The sequence below is a fragment of the Alligator mississippiensis genome, chromosome 3, assembly GCF_030867095.1.
Source record: "Alligator mississippiensis isolate rAllMis1 chromosome 3, rAllMis1, whole genome shotgun sequence".
Lineage (NCBI taxonomy): Eukaryota > Metazoa > Chordata > Crocodylia > Alligatoridae > Alligator > Alligator mississippiensis.
Genome location: NC_081826.1, coordinates 98,740,820 through 98,762,897, shown reverse-complemented (window position 1 = coordinate 98,762,897; position 22,078 = coordinate 98,740,820). Strand labels below are relative to the sequence as shown.

The window sequence follows — 22,078 nt, the reverse complement described above, 5'->3', positions numbered from 1 at the left end:
TTCCAAGTCTCCTGGTTTCTCTGATCTACTTCACCACCCTTTAACCTCCCTTAGCCTACTGACTTCTATACTTCTATATAAGTGGCACCTACTGGCACTAGGCATTAGTGCAGAGGAAATGATTTATTAAATATATGGATATTTATGGGCATGCCTCATAAATTAAGAATAAAATACTACCAGTGACTACAAATTCACTTCTCCATTCTTTTTTTTTTTGGTTTTACCTGGAAAAAAGGCAAACTTCTAGAGTAGATGCATTTGTGTATCAATAGATAAAGGTCTCAAAAATTATCCTTTTGCATCTTTCAGAGCTAGAGTGAGGAGACATTTTAGTAGATGGATGGAAAAGTAGTAATCAAGTTTCCTTCAACAGGAGTGTTGTTTTTTTCTTAGATAGCATGCAGCTCTAGTTTAGATCTGTTTACTAAACTGGTCTATTACTCCTAAGTAGAACCACCATTAAAAGGTAACTAAATGGCAGTATAAGTCAGGGTAGTAACCACTGGTACTACTAGAGTGGTGTTAACAGAGCTCATTTTTACTATGGTTTCCCTTGAAGTTATTATCATGAGGTTTCATATTTTTAATTAAAACCTAATAATGATGACTACCAAGAATAATACTTACTTTTTTCCAAACTTGGATATAAACAGAAACACAACCAATTTGTTTTCATTCCACTGTTGACTATGAAATCACCTATTGGGACCACACTGAAATGCATGATGGTTCCTATGTATTAATTTTATACACATCTTAATACTATTAAAATAGCCTTTTCCAGGCACTGTTCCAATCTCCTATTAACGTTACTTGCAGGTTTCACCTACTGCGGTCAGATGTCCTGTATGCAAAGCTGATAGTAATGGGAGAGGAGAGAATGCTGACAGCTGGAGGAGCAAAAATATAAATTTAAATTATATTTATTCATACAGGACTTTCTTTCATAAAGCTTTCAACAATACTATCAGTACAAATTGAAATACAGAAGACCAGGATGTAAAATGCCCTTCTGTTAGAATTTTATTTTCAATTTATCAACTGAAGGGCCACAGGTTGTCTCAAACTACTGTAATTTTCCAGATAAACTGTAGGAAATACATTGCAAAGAATACTGAACATTAAACGGGTTTCTAACCCTCCACTTTAGTTGCCTCAGATACTTATATTTTGACATCAAATAAACTTCCGGGCTGGGGCAGGGAATGCAGTGTACAATTCATAAAAACACCTAAGGTTTTCCTAGATTTAGTTTCTTATTTAATGATTTACAATTATTTACAACACCACCTTACTTGTATCTCTTTTGTTGCTGGAAATTAAATGAATTGTCCCATAGTTGCTATCTATGGGCAAGAACACATGTACTAAGTCGACTTAAAATTAGGCGACTTAACTAAGTAGACTTAAGTTAAGCCACATCAGAGTATATGCATGCACAGCTCCTTGACACAGTGGCAGCCATCTTGTGAGCTAAGTCGACTTAACTAATGCAACTTGAGATAATACACTGCCGAGGTGTATTATCTTACTCTGCATTTAAGTTAACTGCTCCACATATATGTGTACATTCTGACAGTTAAGTCAACGTTAAAAAGTTAAGTTGGTTTAACTGTCAGAAAGTTAGTATGTGTGTATGCCTCCATCATTACCTATATGTGCTAACAGATCAGCAGTGAAGTAGATGGTTCAGTGCACCATTTAAGTTCCTCTTTAGGTGGGGTTTAACTGCAGTGGACGTCATCCTTACAGCAAAATTCTGACTATGGTTAAATAGGTGAAATATCATTTTCAAGTACAACTGAAGGAAGAATATAGTCCCTATCATTTTGATGGATTCTAAATACAATCAGTTGACATCTAAAGGCCTAATCCAAATACCATGGGGTCAATATGAGTCTTTGAGTTGGTTTCAAATGGCTTCACATTCACTGGACATGATTTAAATATTTTTCATACTTTTGATACAGCACTTTATGATTTTTATTAGGGTTGCCAACCCTCCAGAATTGCCCTGGTGTCTCCAAGAATTAGATATAATCTCCAGAAAACTGCTGAGAGTCACCTGGGAAATAGATGATAGGGCATTTATTAAAATAAATATTAAATGTTGAATCCAATTTATACAGTAGTCCAGTGGGGTTTTAAAATGTAATAGTAATGTGATGAAATCTCCCAGAATAGACTCAAACAGAGTTGGTAACCCTATTCTTTTATGTATGTTACAGCTTAATGCAAAAATACAGCATTTGGTAGGATGTTGTATATATCTGTAACATTCTTTGAAGTGGGTCAAGACTTTATTGTATGCTGTGGTTCTTGATTGTACTCCCTTCACCTGTGACAAATGCAATATTCTTCACATTACCCAGCTGTTACAGAACAGCATGTTTAAGAGAACACAACAGGATACAAATTGCTCCTACAAGATGTGAGGGTTGTTGTGTCTCATGAACCTTGTCAGCCTCTCAGCAAAAAGAAGACTAGATCAGATGTTAGCTCAGGCATATTAAAATATGTGGTTGCATGGTTTTCTGTGTTCCTAAGAAACCTGTTTTGCTAGCACCCACTTCCAGTACACCATGATAACCATGCCTGCAGTAACATAACCAGAAGTGGGTAATAAGGGCACTAGCCCTGGGCAACCACTTGGGGGCAGGGGAGGGCATAAAAATAGCAGCCACTACCACAGCTGGCCCAGCCCCTGCCACCCACCCATGGCACAGACCCTGGTAGTTATGCCTCTGCATTTCTCCCACAAAAAAATGTTCTATAGGACCAACCTGCTCCATTAGAAGGTTTCCCAGAATCATTTCTATTTGATAAGCTTCACATCTCCTAATTCAGTTCGTCTCTAACATGCACTCTGGCCAATAAATTTCTTCCCATAAAATCTTTCAGGGGTTACTGATATTTACCTGGAAACCACATATATATCTATGCTTACTACTGCATTCTACATCCTAAAAAATGTATAACTAGCTCTGTCTTTAGTCTGAGGCATTATCACCTTAAAACCGCCATATGATAAACCTTTTTCACAGATGCAGTGATTGGGATGCTGGAGCAGACATGGATTTGTGCTGCAAAATACTATAATCCATACTGGGAATTCCTGCAGTTACTTTGGCTGGTTGCGTGATACGTCATTTGTGACTGTTACAGTCATGACTGGATTACAAGATTGCTAGTGTTTGTTTGCATGCTGGTACAGAAGTTCTTAGTTATATCTGTGCCAGTCAAGGCTTTACAGATATAAACTGTGGATCCTTACATCTAAGGATTATTTTCTTCCTTTATGGCTAAATCACAGTTACTGTTCTAACTTTATGTTCAATGAAGAAATTATCAAGAAACCTGTTTGTTCTGTACAGTGAAATAAGCCATCTTGTCTCCAGAAAAAACACATTAACCATCATACAAACTAATATATGGTTATATACATTGTGCTTCACATTAGAGCAGATAGGAATAGCCTATCCAGACCCAATCTATGCAAGCCCCAGCCTATGAAGACCAAGGAATAAAAGATGCATTGCTTTCAGAGACTTGAATCTGTGCCAACATGTTCTGTGGTCCCTTTGATGCACATGCATAGGGTAACTCCTATTAATGCCAGCCAGGGTTATAGATGTGCATGAAGGGGGTAGGGAGAACAGACCACATAATTAAACTAGAAAAACAGCTTTGTATTTTCCCAAGAAAAAGAAAAATCATCATCATGACAAGCAAAAAGTAGAAAGATGTTTTATAGTCCATTCAGCAGAAATCAGACAAGATACTAACAATTTTGATGCACAATTCTCTTGATGAAAAAAATTACAGGTTTTAGTTTCTTACTCAAAAATACGTTTTCCTAATATTTGCTGGGTAACCCACAGACCATTCTCAAGCTGTAGCAACAAATAATCTCCTTAAAAGTCTTCCGCATTTCCTGGCTACGAAAGGCATAGATCAAAGGATCAATCACAGAGTTGCACATGATGAGGATGAGGTACATGTTGAAATGAGACATGAAGCAAATACAGTAGAGGTTTTGAGGGCAAGAAATCATCAGGATGAGGTGAAGAAAAAATGGAGCCCAACAAACAATGAAAATGCCAAGTAGCATGGTCAAAGTGATGGCTCCCTTCATGCTGGTTCTTTGATGGACAGAGTTGTATCCAGGCAGAGCTGCTATTCTCTTCACATGAGTGCGAGCCAGGAGAAACATGTGTATGTACAGAGAAACCATGAGGAATAACATGGTAAAAAACATTGTGATGAGACAAATAATAACATAAGTTGATTCATAATAAAGAATGAAGATAATGCCACAGCCTGTGCAAAAGGTCCATATGCATGCAATAATAAGCCCTGATCTTTTCACTGTCATGATGTTGTGATAACGTAGGGCATAGAAGATGGTGACATATCTGTCTACTGCTATAGCAAGCAAACTGCACATGGAAGCCACCACGGATATGCAGATCATTGAATCAAAAACATTGTCTATATGACGTACAAAAGCATCTTCCATAATTAGATGCCTATTGTTTATTAAATATATTGTTATGGTCTCCCAAGCATTAGACACACTGACCAGCATGTCAGCTACTGCTAAGCTGCACACAAAGAAATACATGGGCGAATGCAAGTTCTTATTCTTAACTATTGCACAGATGACTAAGATGTTCTCAAGAAGGCTTACAATGCCAAGTGCCAGAAACACCTCTGCTGCAATGACCACCTGCTCACATGGTGATGACTTGCTCTTGACAGTGGGAACTGTAAAGTTGTTGCCAAAGGTACTCAAGTTAAGTTCTGGAATGTAAAGCTGATAAGTTGTATTCATCTCTGGAGGCAAATGTGTTCCGTTCCTTCCGAGGGACTTGTTGTAAAGGAGGGTGGTAAATGCATTTTCCAGAACGGCAAGAGACCCTGCCAAAAAAACAGGACACGACAAGAACAGGCAGGAGTTGACAAAACAAATATCAAATAGAGTCAAATATTTCTATTTAACTTGGCACATTCAGCTCCTGACTGTTCTACATTCTGTTTATTCTTAATTAACCTATCACACAAAAAGAGTTTTTTCCAGCTATCCTTGCTCATGGTGAAACTAAAATCAAAGAGTTTCATTCCCCTTCTTTTTCCTCACACCTTTGTTTTATTCTAATTGTCTTTCCCCGAAGCTAGCACAGTTCTCTGGAAATTGTGGTGAAAACAGAACAACAAATAATATCTGACCAATGTCTCAATCCTGGCAGCCTTGAACCCATACAAATACGATTTTCGTGACTGAAATCAGGCTGTATCTGCTCACTTGACTGTAATTAAACAACATTTGAATTCCTGCAAGAATTAAGGGCTGAGCTTTTTAATCAAAAGATTTAAATATATTCCTGACCTTTGTACTTCTGAAGTTTGTATGAACTGTATTATCAACAGTTTAGCTGCTCAGGTAATACTATGAAAATGAGGCAAATCCTTATTTTCCAGAATTCATAATGTTCTCATCTCTTGTACTTAGGATTTAAATATTTTAATTTGGACAGAAGTGTCACAGGGTAAAATTACTGTCATGAATACTATAGACTTCCGGTCAAATTGTGGACATTTTAAACAAAGGCTCTTTCAGCATTAAAGGCATTCAAAAAGCAATCAAAACCTTAATAAGCAGAATCTATTTAGTTTAATGTCAGTGACTCAATGCAAATAAAATGGAATGGCTTTTAAAGCTCAATTATGCTCAGTCTGAAAAGGTATTTTTTTATTTACAATTAAGAAGCCGCTGTACCTATTTACCAGGACTCTTCCTTCAGATCCTATTTCTCTTCATATTCTGCACCCTTTTCTTCATGCTGTCAGAAGTTTCAGCTCCCCTGTGCATCCAACATCAGGAGCTGATGATGCTTTGGCAGGAGCTGATACCATCACAAATTAAAAGGAATGTTCAAATCCATCGAGCCAAGGCTGCCTAAGCATAAATTACTTTCTGTGCAACTGCCTTTATATAGCTTGAGGGAGTTAATGACTTCAGTGCTCAATCCCCGACTCCTCCTCCCCTTTGCTTGCCCCTAACTTGTCTTCTCATGCATTTCCGAAGTGAAGGCTTGGGTTCTTAGCCCCACCTAGTGATTCAGATTTGTAGAGCAGTTTCTTTGCTTTTAATCTTAGAAGGTGTTTCTGATCCAGAATTCACTCCCACACTGTTTGTCTGTTTTTTTTATTTCAGCCCTTTCCCTTTTTATATATTTTAGAAAACAACAAATTTTCCAGTTTATTGCCAGGCTTGTTTGGTTGCAAAGTTATTTTACATACTTGTTTTTTCTTCTTTCAAAGTTACTGTTTGCACTGGGTGAAACCAAATCTATGCAATCTATCCAAATTTGACACTGGTACAGGTTTCCCTTGATTTAAGCGGGTTCTTTATATGCGAATTCACTCTTATGCGATGAGCATATATTTAGACCCATAATTCGTTATATGCAAGGTAAATTAGCTCATATGTGATCAGCATAAATGCCCCCCTGCCCAAGCAGGTAAGTCTGTGGGGGGAGGGGAAAGGGCCATGGCCCCACTCACCCGGCCCCAGGAGCAGCCAGCACCAGCTGCCTGCAGCCACTGGGCTGAACTGGGCACCACCTGTCCCCCTGCACCCAAGCTCACCCCAGCTCCTGGGCTGCACCGTGCCATGGTGCAGGCAGCTGGTGTCAGCTGCTCCCGGGGATGCTTCAACATGAGCTGGGGTGAGTGCAAGGCAAGCGGAGCCCCAGGTGGCGCAGGGCACAGCACTCACCCCAGCCCCAGCTACAGCAGCCCTAGGAGCAGCTGACACCAGCTGCTTGCACCAGGGCATGGCGCAGCCCAGGAGCAGAGGTGAGTGGGGACAGGCAGAGCACAGTGAAGCCCAGCGGCTGCAGGCCACTGGCATCGGCCGCTCCAGGGGCCGCTGCAGCCAGAGCTGGGGTGAGTGCTGCTCTGTTCCCTCTGCTTTGCTGCTTTGTGCAGCCCTGGGAGTGGCACCTCTCCCCCCTTTCCCCCCGCATCTGTTCCCTAGTCCCAGCCTCACTCCCTCCCTCCTCCCTCACTGCCATGGGAACCTATTCCTATTCATTACATTGTAAAGTGGGTTTGCTTTATGCCAAGGGTGGGCAAAATGCGGCCCATGGGCCGGGTACAGCCCGCCAAGCCATTCTATCTGGCCCATGGAGCCCCTAAAAAATTTAGAAAATTAATAGTTATCTGCCCCTGGCTGCCTGTCATGCTGCCCTCGATGGCTTCCCAAAACTCAGTAAGCAGCCCTCAACCTGAAATAATTGCCCGCCTCTGCTTTATATGAATTCAATTTATGTTCCCTTCTCCGGGAACGCATGTACAGCATAAATCGAGGGAAACCTGTATTCCAAAACAGGTGGAAGGAGAGTAATTAAGAGTCATACCATCTTTAATCAGAAAGGATAAACTCCTCCTTCATACTTTGCCTAGTAGCTCCCTCTGGTTTGGGGGAGATGAAGTGGGTAGTGCTATGTGCGGGTGGGCTTTCTAGGAGTCATTATCTTGCAAGGGTAGGGCCAAGACAGCCCCTTCTGGGTAAATAATCTGTTCTGTAAGTAGAAATCAGGCTGCTGGATAAGATATGTTAAAGGGGTAGACATGGACCCAAGAGAGATTTGCATTAAACTCAGGTTCCACCTCAACCTGAGCTTTTCTGGGTGACCTTGAACAAGCCCCATAATCTTTCTGTACCTCACTTCCCTACCTGCACAATAGGGATAATATTCCTTTCTTTCTTATTTATAGATATTGTGAGATCTGTAAGGCTCACTATCAAGTAAAATAAAACCCCTAACCACAGTTAAAGCCTCTAGATGCTACTGCAGTTCATAAAATAAGCAACAATAATAGCTTATGCTCTTGGCTAATACAGCAGCCAAGTCTGCTATCCATGCCGGTCATCAAACCACAACCCTGCAGTTTGATAGCCCAGAGTCTAGTGAACACAGTTGGCTGGAACCTGAACTTTCCACAGTAAGTTGTAAAATCAAAATATGCATATTCAGAACTGGAACAAATCTAACTTAGAGCTTAGTCTCAATGCTGCTTCTATGGCTTTCTGTTTTGGACACGGTTTTGTGTTTTGGACAACTATCAGTCCTTGCAAAGTAGCAAAGGAGTGAAGGCATAAAAAAAGTCCACTGAAATGAAAGAAAATACTTTGAATGGCTTCCATAATCTTTGGGTCAGGCTTGAAATGAGCACAGAGACCATCAGATTCACTCTGTACTTAAGCAACTAATCAGCTATTAATCGGTGCAAGCTTTGAACCTGAACATAAGCCAATGGTCCGCAAGATTATTTTACCCACAGGATGCATCAGTCTAAAATACCTTCTGTAAATTCAGTTTCGTTAAAGAACATCTAGCAATACTGGACTCAGCACAAATTTTATTGTGCTAACAAGCAGGGCACATTATCCAGTTTGGCACATTTTCAGTTCCACGTACTACAAATTATGGATGTTCTATAGTGGAACGCCTGTTTAATTTAGATCTGTATCACAAAGAATTTCCACAGTGTTTTAGTTAAATCAGCATCTGGTGATTATGCACAGTAGGTTTTACTGCTGGTATTATTTACACTGTGGAAAAGCCCAAAGAATCCAGTCAGGATCAGACCTCATTGCACCAGATGTTGTGCAGACATATAAGACATGTACCTGCCCCATGGAGATTATGGAGCAATGGTTTGATTGCTCCGTCTCTGAGTAACTAATACGTATAGTCTGTGCATAACTTCATAAAGCCAGGGCATGAATTTTGCCTGCTGCTGCTCCCACTAAAGCCAATGGCAATGGTGTCATTTACAATGATGGAAGCAGCAGCAGCCTCTGAGAAGTTCCTCCAAAAATGAGGCACTTGTGTTTTCCCTAAAACTAACCTGAGAGACACATTTTAAGGCAAGGAGCTGCAAAACCCTCACCCAGGAGAGGGAAGGTTTCCTTATTTACTGTTTGAGAGGTCCTGTCACAATAATTATCTGACTCGTGCCATCTTGCTACATCAAATTGTGTTTAGTATGTCTAAATATTCAAGTAGAAATGTCAAGAAGATCCTCCAACCTGGGTTTCAGGTGACATTATTATACTATATTATTACCTTATATAACATATGACATGTTAATATAATTGTATTGTATCATATTTTCTGAGTAGAAGTAAAGTAGAGTGGTGATAACTCGCTGCTACTCACAATCCTAGCACATGATGGCTTGCACAGCACAACAGACACTCTCTTTCCTTTGTCCTAGGACTCCGGTTGTCCACTGAAACAACTAACAGGATTAGGGCTGAGGTCCATGGTTGTCACCCAAATAACCTCAGCACCCTAAGAAGTGTGCTGTCTAACCAATATAAATATAGTCTGTGACATGTCTGTTAATGTGGATCAGAATTCCAGTGTGCTTATACCTCAGCTACCGATGACCTTCATGGGCAGGTGCCCATGAGCACATGTGTACAGTTTGCAGCACCTCAGACCCATTTGAGGCACCGCAAAATGCATGTGGCATACACGCAGTCATGTACCACACTGTTAATTTATGGTGTGGCAGGGGGTTTTGACACCAGGAGATCCCAGTGTCAAAAAAAAAACAAAAAACAAAAAAAACCTCTGCTGAAAAAGCAGGGCAGCACATGTGGCAGCAGTGTGCACCACCAGAAGCTGGTTCCAGGTTGGCTGGAGCCAAACTCTGGCTGCCATCCAGGCTCCAAGCAACTGGCTCAGCACCACTGCTGCCCCGAGAGGCCCCCCAGCACCCCAGGTAAGGCTGCTGGTGCTGGCCCCAGCCTTCCCTGCCCCACCCTGGTCCCTTTGCCATACGCCATGCATCCTTTGCAACATGCAGGGGCATGCCCTGGGACAAATAGCAGCGGAACAAATATGTGCCACTGCTATTTGTCGTACAGAAAATGCGCACCCCTGCATGTGCGCAGTCATGGAAACGTGCCCCATGGGTTCTTCTGTTAGTGACTTCCTTGATAGAATCAGGCTCATCCTGATATCCATATGGTGCACTACAGTGACATAGCGATCACATAGGTCTACACGTGATCACCAGCTACATCGCCGTAGTGGCGCACTCCCTGGTTATAACGCAACACTACAGCAATGTAGCGGCAAAATCTAACCCACACAGCTCAGTAACCACCCATACTGTGCTGTGCTGTACCTCCTTTTGGAAGTACTAAAGCACAGCACAGAAGCAAAATCACCATACAGCAATGTGTAGACACACCCAATGCCTCATTCATAATTTAGATAGTTATTCAAGACGGTTGCCTGGGGATGGCCACCATAGTCAACACTGTCAAAACTATGATGAGCCATATGTATATGGATAATTGTAGGCCAATACCTAGAAACCACTTTGGTAGGCAACAAGGGTAATGAGATGAAAATGTAACAGCAAACTGATTCATGCACTGTGTGGTACCAAAGGACACTTATCTCATTTAATCCTGTGCAGTCATCTGCATATCCATTGTATTTGATTTAACCACCCCCACTGTACCAGTATCATCTGTAGGTCTGAGTGAATCACAAAATGACAGTTGGTCACAGTGTTATTCTTACTCACTTTCTCCAGAAGAAATGAATCCAGAAAGGTGCATTGCTGTCTTAACTCAATGGTTAAATTGCATTATTTGATTCCAATGTCCTTTCATCTGTTTGGGGAGCTGGTTGTGGGAGAATTATGACAGGTACTATGCACTTTGGGATCAGAACTGTGCTAGTAGCACAATTTTTAATACCTATTGTGGAAACAACTCCAGCATGTTTTGCCTGATCATTATGAACCCAGAATTATTTTTATAAGAATCTTGCTACAGGTTGACCTAATAAGTAGCCTGTGGCCATATCTACAGAGTTGAAACAACAACAGTTAACAAATGTACAAGTAAAAAATTGCCACGCACTTTATTTATATAACACAGGCCAGTCAATATAAGTCATGCCAATTTGTGCTTTAGGAAGGTTAAAAATACAATTTAAAAGTTTAACACAGCTTGGGCCTCCAACTGTGTTTAATTTTTTTTTTTAACTACTGCTGATTTTAAACTGCATAGCAGTTTCACCTATGTAGACATAGCTAGTTAATAATAACAAGGCTCTCACAGAGTTCTCACAAAAGCTCCTTGTTGTTTTTAGCACTGTCTGTTTCCAGCATGATCTCACAGTTCTTATCCCAGCGTCTAAGGCAGGAATACTGAGGTTTGTTTGCTTTCTTGCTTGCTTTTTTCTAGTTTGTTTTTTTCATGTACAAGATGTTTTGCCTGTTTTATGCTTTCGGCATAATTTTCTATCTTACTTTTGCGTCCCTTGGAAATCAGATTCCTAAGAGGAATCACTTCCAATCACTATTTATAATTGTTCCAATAACAGTACAAACACTGTGCTCTTCTCACTGCCAATTATTTTCTTTTAGTTGTCTAATTATTTATTACTTTGTCTTTTTTTAATTCTCCTAATCTTCACATTTACAAATTCCTCTGTACATTTGGTTTTCCCTTGAAAACATTCCTTACATCTCAGCTTAGCTGCATTTACAACAGCTTTCATTGTTCCTTTTAATACTTGCAGTAGACCAACTGATTACAACAGATCAGTCGCACAGCAGGCTGGCTGGTTTAGTTGTCACCTGTTAGTGTAATGAGAGGTCCAACATACACAGATTTTGAACCAGTAGCTTTTGGACTCTATACCTTGCACAAAAGATGCATTTGACCTTCTGGGAAAAAGGGCTTAATTTTTAATTTGTGTAGCATCTTAAATTGCATAACCAACAGGAGTACAAAGGCCATCCTATTCCTGTTAAAATCACTAGGAATTTGTTAGTGATTTCAAAAGGAAGAGGCCCTAAGAGGAGAAATTACTATAATATTGGAAGGAAATGAAGTGTAACAGAAGGGCTTCCTGCCAGGAATAGTGATGGCACAAGAGACAACAGGGATCTTCTCCAGCCATCCACTAATGCCTATGCCAGTTTTAGCAGAGCAGGATCCAGGAGGGGAAGAACAGCAACAGAAAGTGCTGGGGAAGCTACAGTGAAAGGGATACTATTTCAACTTTTCCTTCCCACCAAGGTTGCAGAGAACCACTCCAAAACTTCTTTCTTGTAGCACCTTCCCACCAGCGAGACTGCCAGAGCAGAAAGGCAACCTCCCTTCCCATTCAATACTTCTTCGCATGATAATTAAGTAGGTCTTCTGAAAGCTTTTCCAAGGGCTGGAGATCCATGGCTATCCTTCCAATGATCTAATATGACATGTTTGTATGTTGATTTGATTCGGCCACCCCCGATAGATAGATAGATAGATAGATAGATAGATAGATAGATAGATAGATAGATAGATAGATAGATTTCCATGGTAAACATGAAGAATGAAAAGTGTGGAAGGCAGGGATTTTTGAGGTAATATCTTTTCGTGAATCTGCTGGACATTTGGGATAAAGATACAAAGTTTTGCATGAAAGACGTTTGTCATCTGATTTGAGCAGTAAAAGCCAGCACAGATTTGTAAAAACCAATTGCAAAAGAGGGAGAGAAATTCCCGGGAGTAACAGGCAAACAATTAACAGAAAAGAGGCTGATTACTGGTAGATCAAGACCTATCAAAAAGGATGAGGGTCATTCTGATCTTTCATGTGCAGGAAGAAATCAAGAATCAGTTAAGTTATTGTGTGTCATAAAACCAATATCAGTGTTAAATCATTGGCTCTTAGTGTCTGGCCAGCTTATGATTTTTTGTTCCCAAGTTTGCCTTGTAAAGGTGTTAAATAGATTTCCTTTAAGCATGAGAAAAGCAAGGTCTGAAAGGGAGAGATTTTTCTGTGAAAAATGTGCTCCTACTGATATAAGTATGTCTCTGTCCTTTCTGGTTTTTCTGTGAGAGTTCATTCAGGTGTGTAGTTGCTGTTTAGTTGCACCCACGTTGTTACCATGAGAGGGTTAGGTGCATTGGCTCAGATATATCACATTTTGCTAAAGGCATGTGTAGGATCAATAGAGTCTGATAGGTTCATTGCAAAATAATGGTAGTAGCAGTGGATACATTGACCGGTTAAGCAGCTACTGTTAAGGCAAGGCTGTATCCCATTTAATGTCTGTTGAGTAGTCTGTTGGGGAGTTTACTTCTGATGAGGAGTTGGGCAAGGTTAGGGAGTTGTTTGAAAGCTGGGAGCAAAAGGGCTAGAAATATTTCTCTCAACATCTGATCTTTGTTGAGTATTGGCTATAATTGTTTGATGATTCTTCTGATAAGTTCCAGTGTGGGGTGGTAGATGACTACCAGATGTGTGCAGTCACAGGAGGGTTCTTTCAGTATTGTAGCAAGTTAGTGTGATGTATCTGAATAGCTCTTTCAAACCTCCAGTTTATTTCTCTATTGGAGGGTTCTTGTTATATAAAGGCAGATTTTAGACTAGCCAGGTGGGCATCATCAGTGTTCTCCTCAGATGTGATGGTATCTATCCAAGGGCCTAACAATAGATCGCAGCTTTTTTGGTGTGCTTGGAATGATTGCTGGTCTTGTGGACATTAGTATGGTGGTATGTGGATATTTTGTATATGTGGTTTGTAGGGTGCCATCCAAAATGCTACCAAGAATGAATAGGAAAGATTGTCTAACATGTTGTGGTAGTGCTGAATTGATTTTCTAGCTGTGATGGTCCAGGAAATGCACATGATCCAAGGATTTCTGTGGGTGATTTTTTTATTGGACCAACTGAATGATCAGAATTGTTTGGAATGTAGGCCTGAAGAAGAATGGCTTGCATTCAAAAGCTTGGACCCAGCCTGCAGTTGGTCCAATAAAAGAGATCACGCACAAAATCCTTTCCTCTCACAAAGATTGCCTTTATAAAGAAAGGAGAATGGGCTAGGAGGTTGTTGTTCATACTCAGTTTGGAAGGTTGTAGGATGGATGAAACCTTGTTATTTCCTGGTAGATTTAATCCATTTAAGGGAACTGTAATAAACAGCTAAGCAGTAGGGCTGTGCAAAGCTTCAGTCCCTGATTCGATTCAGCAGAGATTCAGCCCAATTTGGTAGCCAAATCTCCAAATCCAAATTGAATCAGAGGACCCTTTAATCTCTCTGAATTGATTCAGAGAGATTCAGAAAGATTTGGAGATTCAAACATACACACAGCTTTAAATGTTTTTTCTACATACCTCTAGGTACCAGTGTAGCTTGTGAATGCAGCAATGCTGGGGCACATGGAGTGTCCCACAGAAGTGCGGTGGGCTCCCCAGCGCACTTGGTAGCAGACCAGGGAGCATGCTGGGGGGGGCCCCCACACCCCCCACAGCTCAGTGACTGGTGCCTCCTGGGTCTGGGGTGGCACCTGAGGTCCCCTGTGGCCAATCACCGAGTCAGGAGGGCATGGTGGGGGGGCCCCCCACACACTCCCCAGCAGACCCAGAAGTGGACCAGAAGTACTTCCAGTCTACTTCCAGATTCACCGCCAAGCACATGGAGGGCCCCCCCCCCACACACACACACTCCTGTGGGACGCTCCATCTACCCCAGCATCGCAGCATTCACAAGATGCACTGGTACCTTGAGGTATGTAGAAAAAACTTTTAAAGATGTGTCTATGTCTAAATCACTCGTTCTCCAAATCAGCATCAAATCTTCAAATTCAGATTTGGCTGAATCGAATCAGGGACAGTGATCCGAATCAATGAATCGCATCACTGTCCCTGATTTGGGCCAAACCAAATTAAATAGGGTCCGCTTTGCACACCCCTACTAAGCAGATGTTTGCACCCAAAACAAAGGCACATGCAACAAAGCTCAGGAATCTGAATGTTCTAGGCAGGGGGTCTTTGATGAGGTATTGTTTGGGAAGGGATATGGTGGGGGACTTCATGTGAAACAGTGCAGGTGGAAAAAAGACGGAACATTGAAACAGAGAGAAAAAAGCTTTAGTAGAGCCTGAACCACACTGGTTCACAGTACTGGGAGAAGCCTAGAGGGTTGTCTTCTGGGTTGAGCAGAGGTGTGGAGCTGTGAATGCAGAATCTGCCTCATTCTTTTTATGCTCAAGAACCTGGACTTCGTATATTCTCATAATTAAACAGAATTGTATTGAAGTCTCCCATCTCCATCACTACTCCATCACATGGTTAAAAAGGAAAGGACAGACTAAGGAGGGTGATACATCTATGAGAGTCAAAGCATACATTGTGTGTAGAGAAGCATGGTTCATTAGGCTATATTACAACTATGTTTGTAGGGGATGGTGCTCTGATAGAAGCCAGTCATTGAGTGTATTTGTAAAGAATCAAATTACCATTCTAAAGGATTATTTATGGTAAGTATACTTTTGAAATAACTTAAGAATGTAAGCAAAAAATATTACATATTATATATTTTTAGGAAAATATGCCTTTCTAGATACAATACAGGCAGAAGTTCATACACTGCTTTTTTCACTGCTTTAAGGTACAAGTTGTACAGGAAAATTGCAGTCTGCTCTATTCATGTTTTATCATTGAAAGGTTGTTCACAGTAGCATGTGCCCCAGAAGAGATTAATGTTAGAAAGATATTGTTACATTCAGATGGATTTGTGTGTTAGCCAGTGTTAATCCTACTGGTTCAGCATACAACTTCTATTGAAGCCAATGCAAATCCATCCAATTTGTCTGGTGTTAATACATGCATCTGATTCCACTCCAGTGTCTTTCCCTGGTGATTTCTATTGTTCATTGAAAATGTATTTGTTTTGCCAGTTTATTCACAGCTTGTCTTATGGCTGTGCATTGTTTGTCTATGTATAAATTATATAGTTATAAATTATTACTTCAAATTATACTGTACTCCTAAATATACCTAGTATAAATGACCCCACACTGACATTTTCTGAAAGTTCCTCAGGCCAGAAACTTACGTCTGTCACTATGAAAGTATTGCACAATCTACTTCTCTTTTCCTAAATGCACCACCCATGCCTTTCTGCTGCACAGAGTAAAAGGGGGAAACCCTAGAACAGAGCAGACTACATAGAGGAATCATTTCACTTGCCACAGAAATTAGCCACAAGCCTCTTTATAAGGGCCTATCACCCATACATGACAGCACAGAACACAAAATAAAGACAGATATTTTACAAAAAAAATACAATTGGAGTGATGAAAAGGCATAATGCAGGTGCCCAAACTGAACTATGTCCAGGAACACAGAAGCCAACACTCATGTTCCTGAAAGAGCATCAAGCAATCTTTAGTGACAGTCATTTCTAAATCTCCTTCAAGAGACAGCAATTCCAGTACCTAATTGTTCCCTAAAACTGTACTGGAACAATGGTTCGGTGTTGGGCAAAGAATGCCAGCTACAGAATCAACAATGATGAATGATTGGGCATACTCCAAATTCAGACTACAGGAGCTGTAAAATAAAGCTCTGTATTAATGACATTCCAAGTCTTGCTTCTCTAAGTTTATCTCAAGACAGTCTGGCAAAGGCAAACGTTAAGGACTATCTATTGCACATAAATCATTTGTTATATAAAATGCTAATGCATATGATTCATTTTTTCATAAAATGCAGATTGTTTGTTGTATAATTCATCTTTTCAGTTCAGACTTGGATATTTGAATATCAATGATTCTAGCTTTGTTCTAGGAACCACAAGTAGTTCCACAGTGTAATACATCTAATGGCACATCCTCACAAAATATTTTCATCTCACTTTTTAGTTATCAGACCTGCCGGATAACAATAAGCACCTCTAAGCCAATTGACTAAACTTGGCTTATCTAATTCAATCCAATAATTTAGAGCGTAGCAAACCCAAATAAGTATGTTACAAACATGTATAGTCAGATAGGGGAGATAGTGTTAGTGGCAGCTATACTGTTGATGCCCCCAATAGAGCAAGTGCCTGATCACTATTTCTATTTCCTTCCCAAGACTTCCATTCACTCCAATTTATACTTTCCTTTATACCTCTACCTAAACAGATGTACATCAGCAGCAGTTACATAACTTTTCTCTTCCAAAGCACTATCCTGTATCATGAAATAGCTGTACATAAGCACATGACTTGCCATAAGGTAAAAGCAGAAATTGACCATGTATCATCTGCTCTGCAGTAACTGCCTGTGTTCATGCTTTTATCCCATAGAAAAAACAGTTTTATCCCACTGTTTATGAGCTTAATCTTCAAAGGAAAAAATTAAGTTAACAAAGTTTATAGCTTCTGCTTACCATAGGATAAGAACATGCACAGGGAAGTTACCACTTATATACCTGATACATTAATTCCCACCTCCATTTAACTCATGGTCAGTGTCCATATGTCCACTGCTGTCAGCAGTTCCAGTCACTGAATCCTCAGGTGCTGTAAACCTCTGGAACCTCATCAGAGCTCAGGTATTGCTTTCCAGTCTTGTGATCTCTCAGCATACTCAAAGTCGAAAGATCCACCATCTAGCAACCCCCTGTGAGCGCTGAAACTCATTGTCCAGCTGTGCTTGTCCCTTGGGTCCAGATTCCACATATTTTCACCATAGCTTAAACTGAATCACAGCAAAGGTATGGTAATTATTGACAGTCTGATCATTATAAAATGGTAGGATTATTATAGAATGGTAGGATTGGCCGGGACCTCAGAAGTCATCTAATGCAACCTACTGCTCAGGGCAAGAGCATCCCTGACTAAACCATCCATGTCAAACATTTGTATAACCTGCTCTTAAAAATATCCAAGGGTAAGGATTCTGCAACCTCTGGTACTTAATCACCCTCATAGTGAAAAATGTATAATATCTAACACATCATAATACCCATATTCATAATATCCAATTGCATAAATTTCCCCTGGTGCAATTGGAAAACATTGCTCCTAGTCTTGTCCCCTGTGGCCCAGAGAATCCTCCATATAAAATACCCTTCAGGTATTTGAAGACTTATTCTCCCCCACCCCCAACCCCTATCCCACTACCACCACTGTTCTCCTCTCCAAACATAATAATCCTAGTTCTTTCAGTTTGTGCTCATTCCTGAATTGCCATACCCTCTGCAATGTCAGCCAATTTGGTGTCATCTGCAAATTCCCTAAGTGTGCATGTAATTCTATCCTCCACATCACTAATGAAGATACTAAACAACACCAGCCCCAGGACAGACCCCTGGAGAACCTCACTCCCAACTAAACAGCAAGTCTTTGATGGCTACTCACTGAGCACAATGAGCCAAGAGGTTCTGTATCCATCTTACTGTACTTTTTGTCTAGTCTGAAATTCCTTAGCCTGCTAATGAAAATGTTATGGGAGCTAGCATCAAAAGTTTAACATATGGCCAGTGTAAGCAAACATATATAAGTAGGCTTTGTACAAGGTAACTCCAGTGCTCCTCATCTAGTTCATCCATTCCTTATTCCCTGTGGGTCCATCTGTATTCAGGAAGGCAGGTGGTTGCCAGCTTGCCCAGCCTGAGCTGGAATGGTGGGTGGGGGAGGGTTGGAGACACCCTCCCCCCCCCCACCTTGCAGGCCTGGCCCAGCTCCCTTCAATATCCCAGCTGGGGGAATTCTGGGAAGCAGAAGGGGCTCCAATCCACCCTCCCCTCCAGCATACACTGCTGCTGGCTTTCCCTTCTCCCTCCCTCCCTGCTGACAGCCCCAGGGGCACAAAAAAGTAAACCTAGGGAACACAAGTTCCCTAAGGCGCTCTGAAGCAAAGCACTTTCATCTGATACCTCATTTAAGGATGGTTAATTTTTCATGCAATCAGCCTCTTCAAAAGCATTCTACATCTGTGCATGTGTGTCACAGAATGGCTGTAACACATTTTCATGATTGCATGAAAAATGTAACTTCTGTCTGTGCCCTAGGTGACCATGGATACCTGGTAGATGACTTGACTTTGTTGCCAAGGTAACCCCTCCTGGGACAATGCAATTGTGCATGGTGGGATCTAGCTGGTTTTTGTATTTGAATACAGGACCACCTTCACTTACTTTCTATTGTTAGGTCTGTGCTATCACTCTTTGAAGCTACACCCCAGTATGGAGGTATAAAGGACTCTTGAGAAAAGTAAATGGCTGCACATTCAGAAAGAAGTTGGCAGCTTGGTAAAGTTTTCTATAAAGTGTTAATAACCTCCTCTTTTAGGAGTGAGGATTTAGAGAAATCTGTCTACCACTTACAAAATGCCAAGTGAGGTTATTACATGCACCAGTTGCATTATTTACATGTGCAAATTCTTAATTGACTGTACAACATTGTAAGCAGATGCAAATAAACATTTTGCACCTGAAATGTTAGAGACTGGACTGAGTTTAGCAAAATAAAAACTCTAATTGAATATTCTCCTTAATGATGTTTCTAACTAACCTCTTCCCATCCTCTAGATTAACATGCCTACATAAAGCAGCTGCATTCAATTTAATTCCTGAATCATGAAAAGTATAATGGCCATAACAAATGCAAGTTAAACCATGAATTTGTAGTTTAATGTTGAATCTGTGTTAAACTCTTCCTCTTTCTTTTCTGGGCTTTCAAGTAGCACAGGCTTGCAATATACAGCATCCTTTTACATACCAAGTGTTCCTAAAAATTAATGTTTAAAGAAAAAATTCTCTCTCAGGAGCAGGAGCTAGTCATTCACAAACACTTTCTATAATGAAAATCTGGAAAGCCTGTGTGAGAAAATAATAGATATTACCATGAAACTTAGAGATTTGGAAGAAGGAAAGACGCCAACTGCTATATCAGAATACAGAAAATTGTTTTTTGCATTAAGGTTAAAACACATTCATTAGTACTATTGAGATCAAGTTGATTTTCACTGAGTCAATAAGTATTATGTCCTTGAATTCAGTAGATGCAGCATCAGACCCTGGTTTTATAACATACAGAAAGTATGTGGTTCATACAAGAGGCCCCAGATGCCAAGGCATTTAAAGTTTCAAGCAGCATTAATACTTATCCAAAAGCAGGCATTATGTACTGTATTTAGTGCCTAAACTGGTATTAAATGTGGTTGAGAACCTGAAAATAAGTTCTTGTGATGGTTTTTTGAGCCAAGAGTAGCAAAATGTGACTGGACTGAGGGGGACAGGCTCTTTTCAGTTTTCTTTGCACAGAAAAATGCCTGGAGTCCACCTGAAACATCCTGAATATCATTCTGTATATCTTGAATACCATCATCCTACAACACATTTGTAGGCTATGTTCCAACATTTGGCCTGTGAGGCAGAGCTACTACAGCTGCTATTTGGATGGTAGATTGCCATAACAATCACCAACAAGAAACAGTGCTGGTGATTCTTCCCAGGAGACAGGATTATTATGCCAGAAGATGCTATGTCTTTGGCCAGATCTGTGGGCCAGAAACCTCATTAGAGCCGATGGCCATGGTAGCCACTCTTAATTTGAATTAAATCAATTATGTTTATTTATAGAATAAAACAGCTGAAACAGCAGACGTAACTGCCCAAAGAATTGCCCTGTTGCAATGACTGGGCAGAGTCTGAGGGGTTTCTTTGAGAAACTATTGAAAATGCAGGGAACAAAGGATTTATTAGTGGGTGTCAAACGCAAAAAGCAGAAAAAGTTATGGGAGAAGTCAGTGGTATAAGCCCTGAGCATAGCCCTGAGATAGAGTCAAGATAAAGAATGGTTGGATAAACTAGATGCATGAGAGCTCAGTTTCTAGCAAGCCTTCCCCTTCACTCCTTCCTTCTCCTTAGTTTAATGAGGTGTCTGCTTCTAATCAAGTTCCCCATTTCTCTCTCCCTTCCTGAAAGACAGTACCAGGCTTTCTTCTTGGGCTGCAAGAAATATAATGAGCAAGGAGTTTCAAGGCTTTGCAGATTGCACCTGGAAGATAAGTAACATGTTTCAGGGAAATAGGAGTTTGTTTCAAGGAAGCAATAGGGGGCAACTAAGTGGTAAATGTATACAAAATATACCTGCATGAGTATCCACATGGTAACTGGTGATTTTCTTATGTAATCATTACAATCTGATCAGTTTCTATAGTTATTCAGTGTATAAGAAAAGTACAAAAGATGTAACTGTTCTATCACATTTCAGTCATGTAACCCCTACCCACTTCCCATCTACCAGCTGGTCTAATCAGCTAGCTGTCCATGATCAAAGACTCTCTAGTTATATTCACCCATGTAATTTCTTTAAGCTTAGTAAGTACTATGTGCAATAAACTAGGAACAAAAGCAAATGGTACAGGATGGGGCCCAGCCAGCCCAGCTATTAGCAACAAGAATTTTTTTTGATGGCTATAAAGATGGACTTGGCATTGTGGGCAAGAAAACTGCTTCCTGTTGCTTTTACTGTATTTAGGGAAGCGCAGCTTTGTAAATAATCACAATTGTACCAAGGCAAGGTTTGCCTCTATCATTAATATAGCCACATAATAGAAACAACCCAAAGGCCCTGACACCAGCTAACTGCTTGAATCAAGAGGGCACCCCAGCATGGTATTAGGGATCTCAGAGGTGCTGAGAAAAGCCTTCATTCAGCGTTTTAAAAGCTATGGTCCTTATGTTAACATGCGGTTACATTTATAATTGGAGTAGGTAGTGATGGGTGCGGGCTATCTACCACAATTGGTCAAATCCTTAAACAAAACCCACTTCCACACACCAATATGGGAAAGGATATTTATTAAAAGGAGCAACAAACAAAAACAAGAATGCCAAGAACAGCAACCACAGCATCCACAACCAACATTGCTCTAATTACACTCACAGGATGAGCCATCAGCCTCACTGGCCCGCCCACACACACACACACCTTCAGGCACTCCTGACTTTCAAGGTGCCCTCATCCGTCAAATCCTGTCTACAAACTTGGATTTTAAAAAGGCTTTTGACAGTGTCGCACCCAATTCTTACTAGTTAACTAAGTAGCTGTGACATGGATTTTTTCACAGTCAGGTGGGCGGAAAACTGGCTCATGGGACGCACCCAGAGAGTGGTGGTGGATGGGTCGGTTTCTACCTGGAGAGATGTGGGCAGTGGTGTCCCCCAGGGCTCTGTCCTTGGACAAGATCTTCATC

The 22,078-nt window shown here is 40.8% G+C and overlaps 1 protein-coding gene and 1 long non-coding RNA gene across 4 annotated transcripts in view; one reads left to right on the top strand and one right to left on the bottom strand.

Annotated features, from left to right (window-relative positions):
• Positions 1 to 910: 910 nt before the first annotated feature.
• MC5R (melanocortin 5 receptor) overlaps positions 911 to 22,078 on the bottom strand; it is a 35,623-nt gene continuing 14,455 nt past the window's right edge. Inside the window, exons 1-2 of one of the 3 annotated variants that reach the window (XM_006271937.4) lie at positions 5,791 to 6,030; positions 911 to 4,923 (exon numbers count right to left, since the gene is read on the bottom strand). In XM_006271937.4, coding sequence (XP_006271999.1) covers positions 3,860 to 4,837 — 978 coding nt within the window. In that variant the 5' untranslated portion in view covers positions 4,838 to 4,923; positions 5,791 to 6,030 and the 3' untranslated portion in view covers positions 911 to 3,859. Of the gene's footprint in view, positions 4,924 to 5,782; positions 6,031 to 22,078 lie in introns of those variants that run through there. The other 2 variants (XM_006271936.4, XM_019490632.2) reach the window with 2 other exon arrangements.
• LOC109283900 (uncharacterized) overlaps positions 11,188 to 22,078 on the top strand; it is a 31,823-nt gene continuing 20,932 nt past the window's right edge. Inside the window, exon 1 of the long non-coding RNA XR_002091222.2 lies at positions 11,188 to 11,258. This is a non-coding gene — a long non-coding RNA (uncharacterized LOC109283900). The remainder of the gene's footprint in view (positions 11,259 to 22,078) is intronic.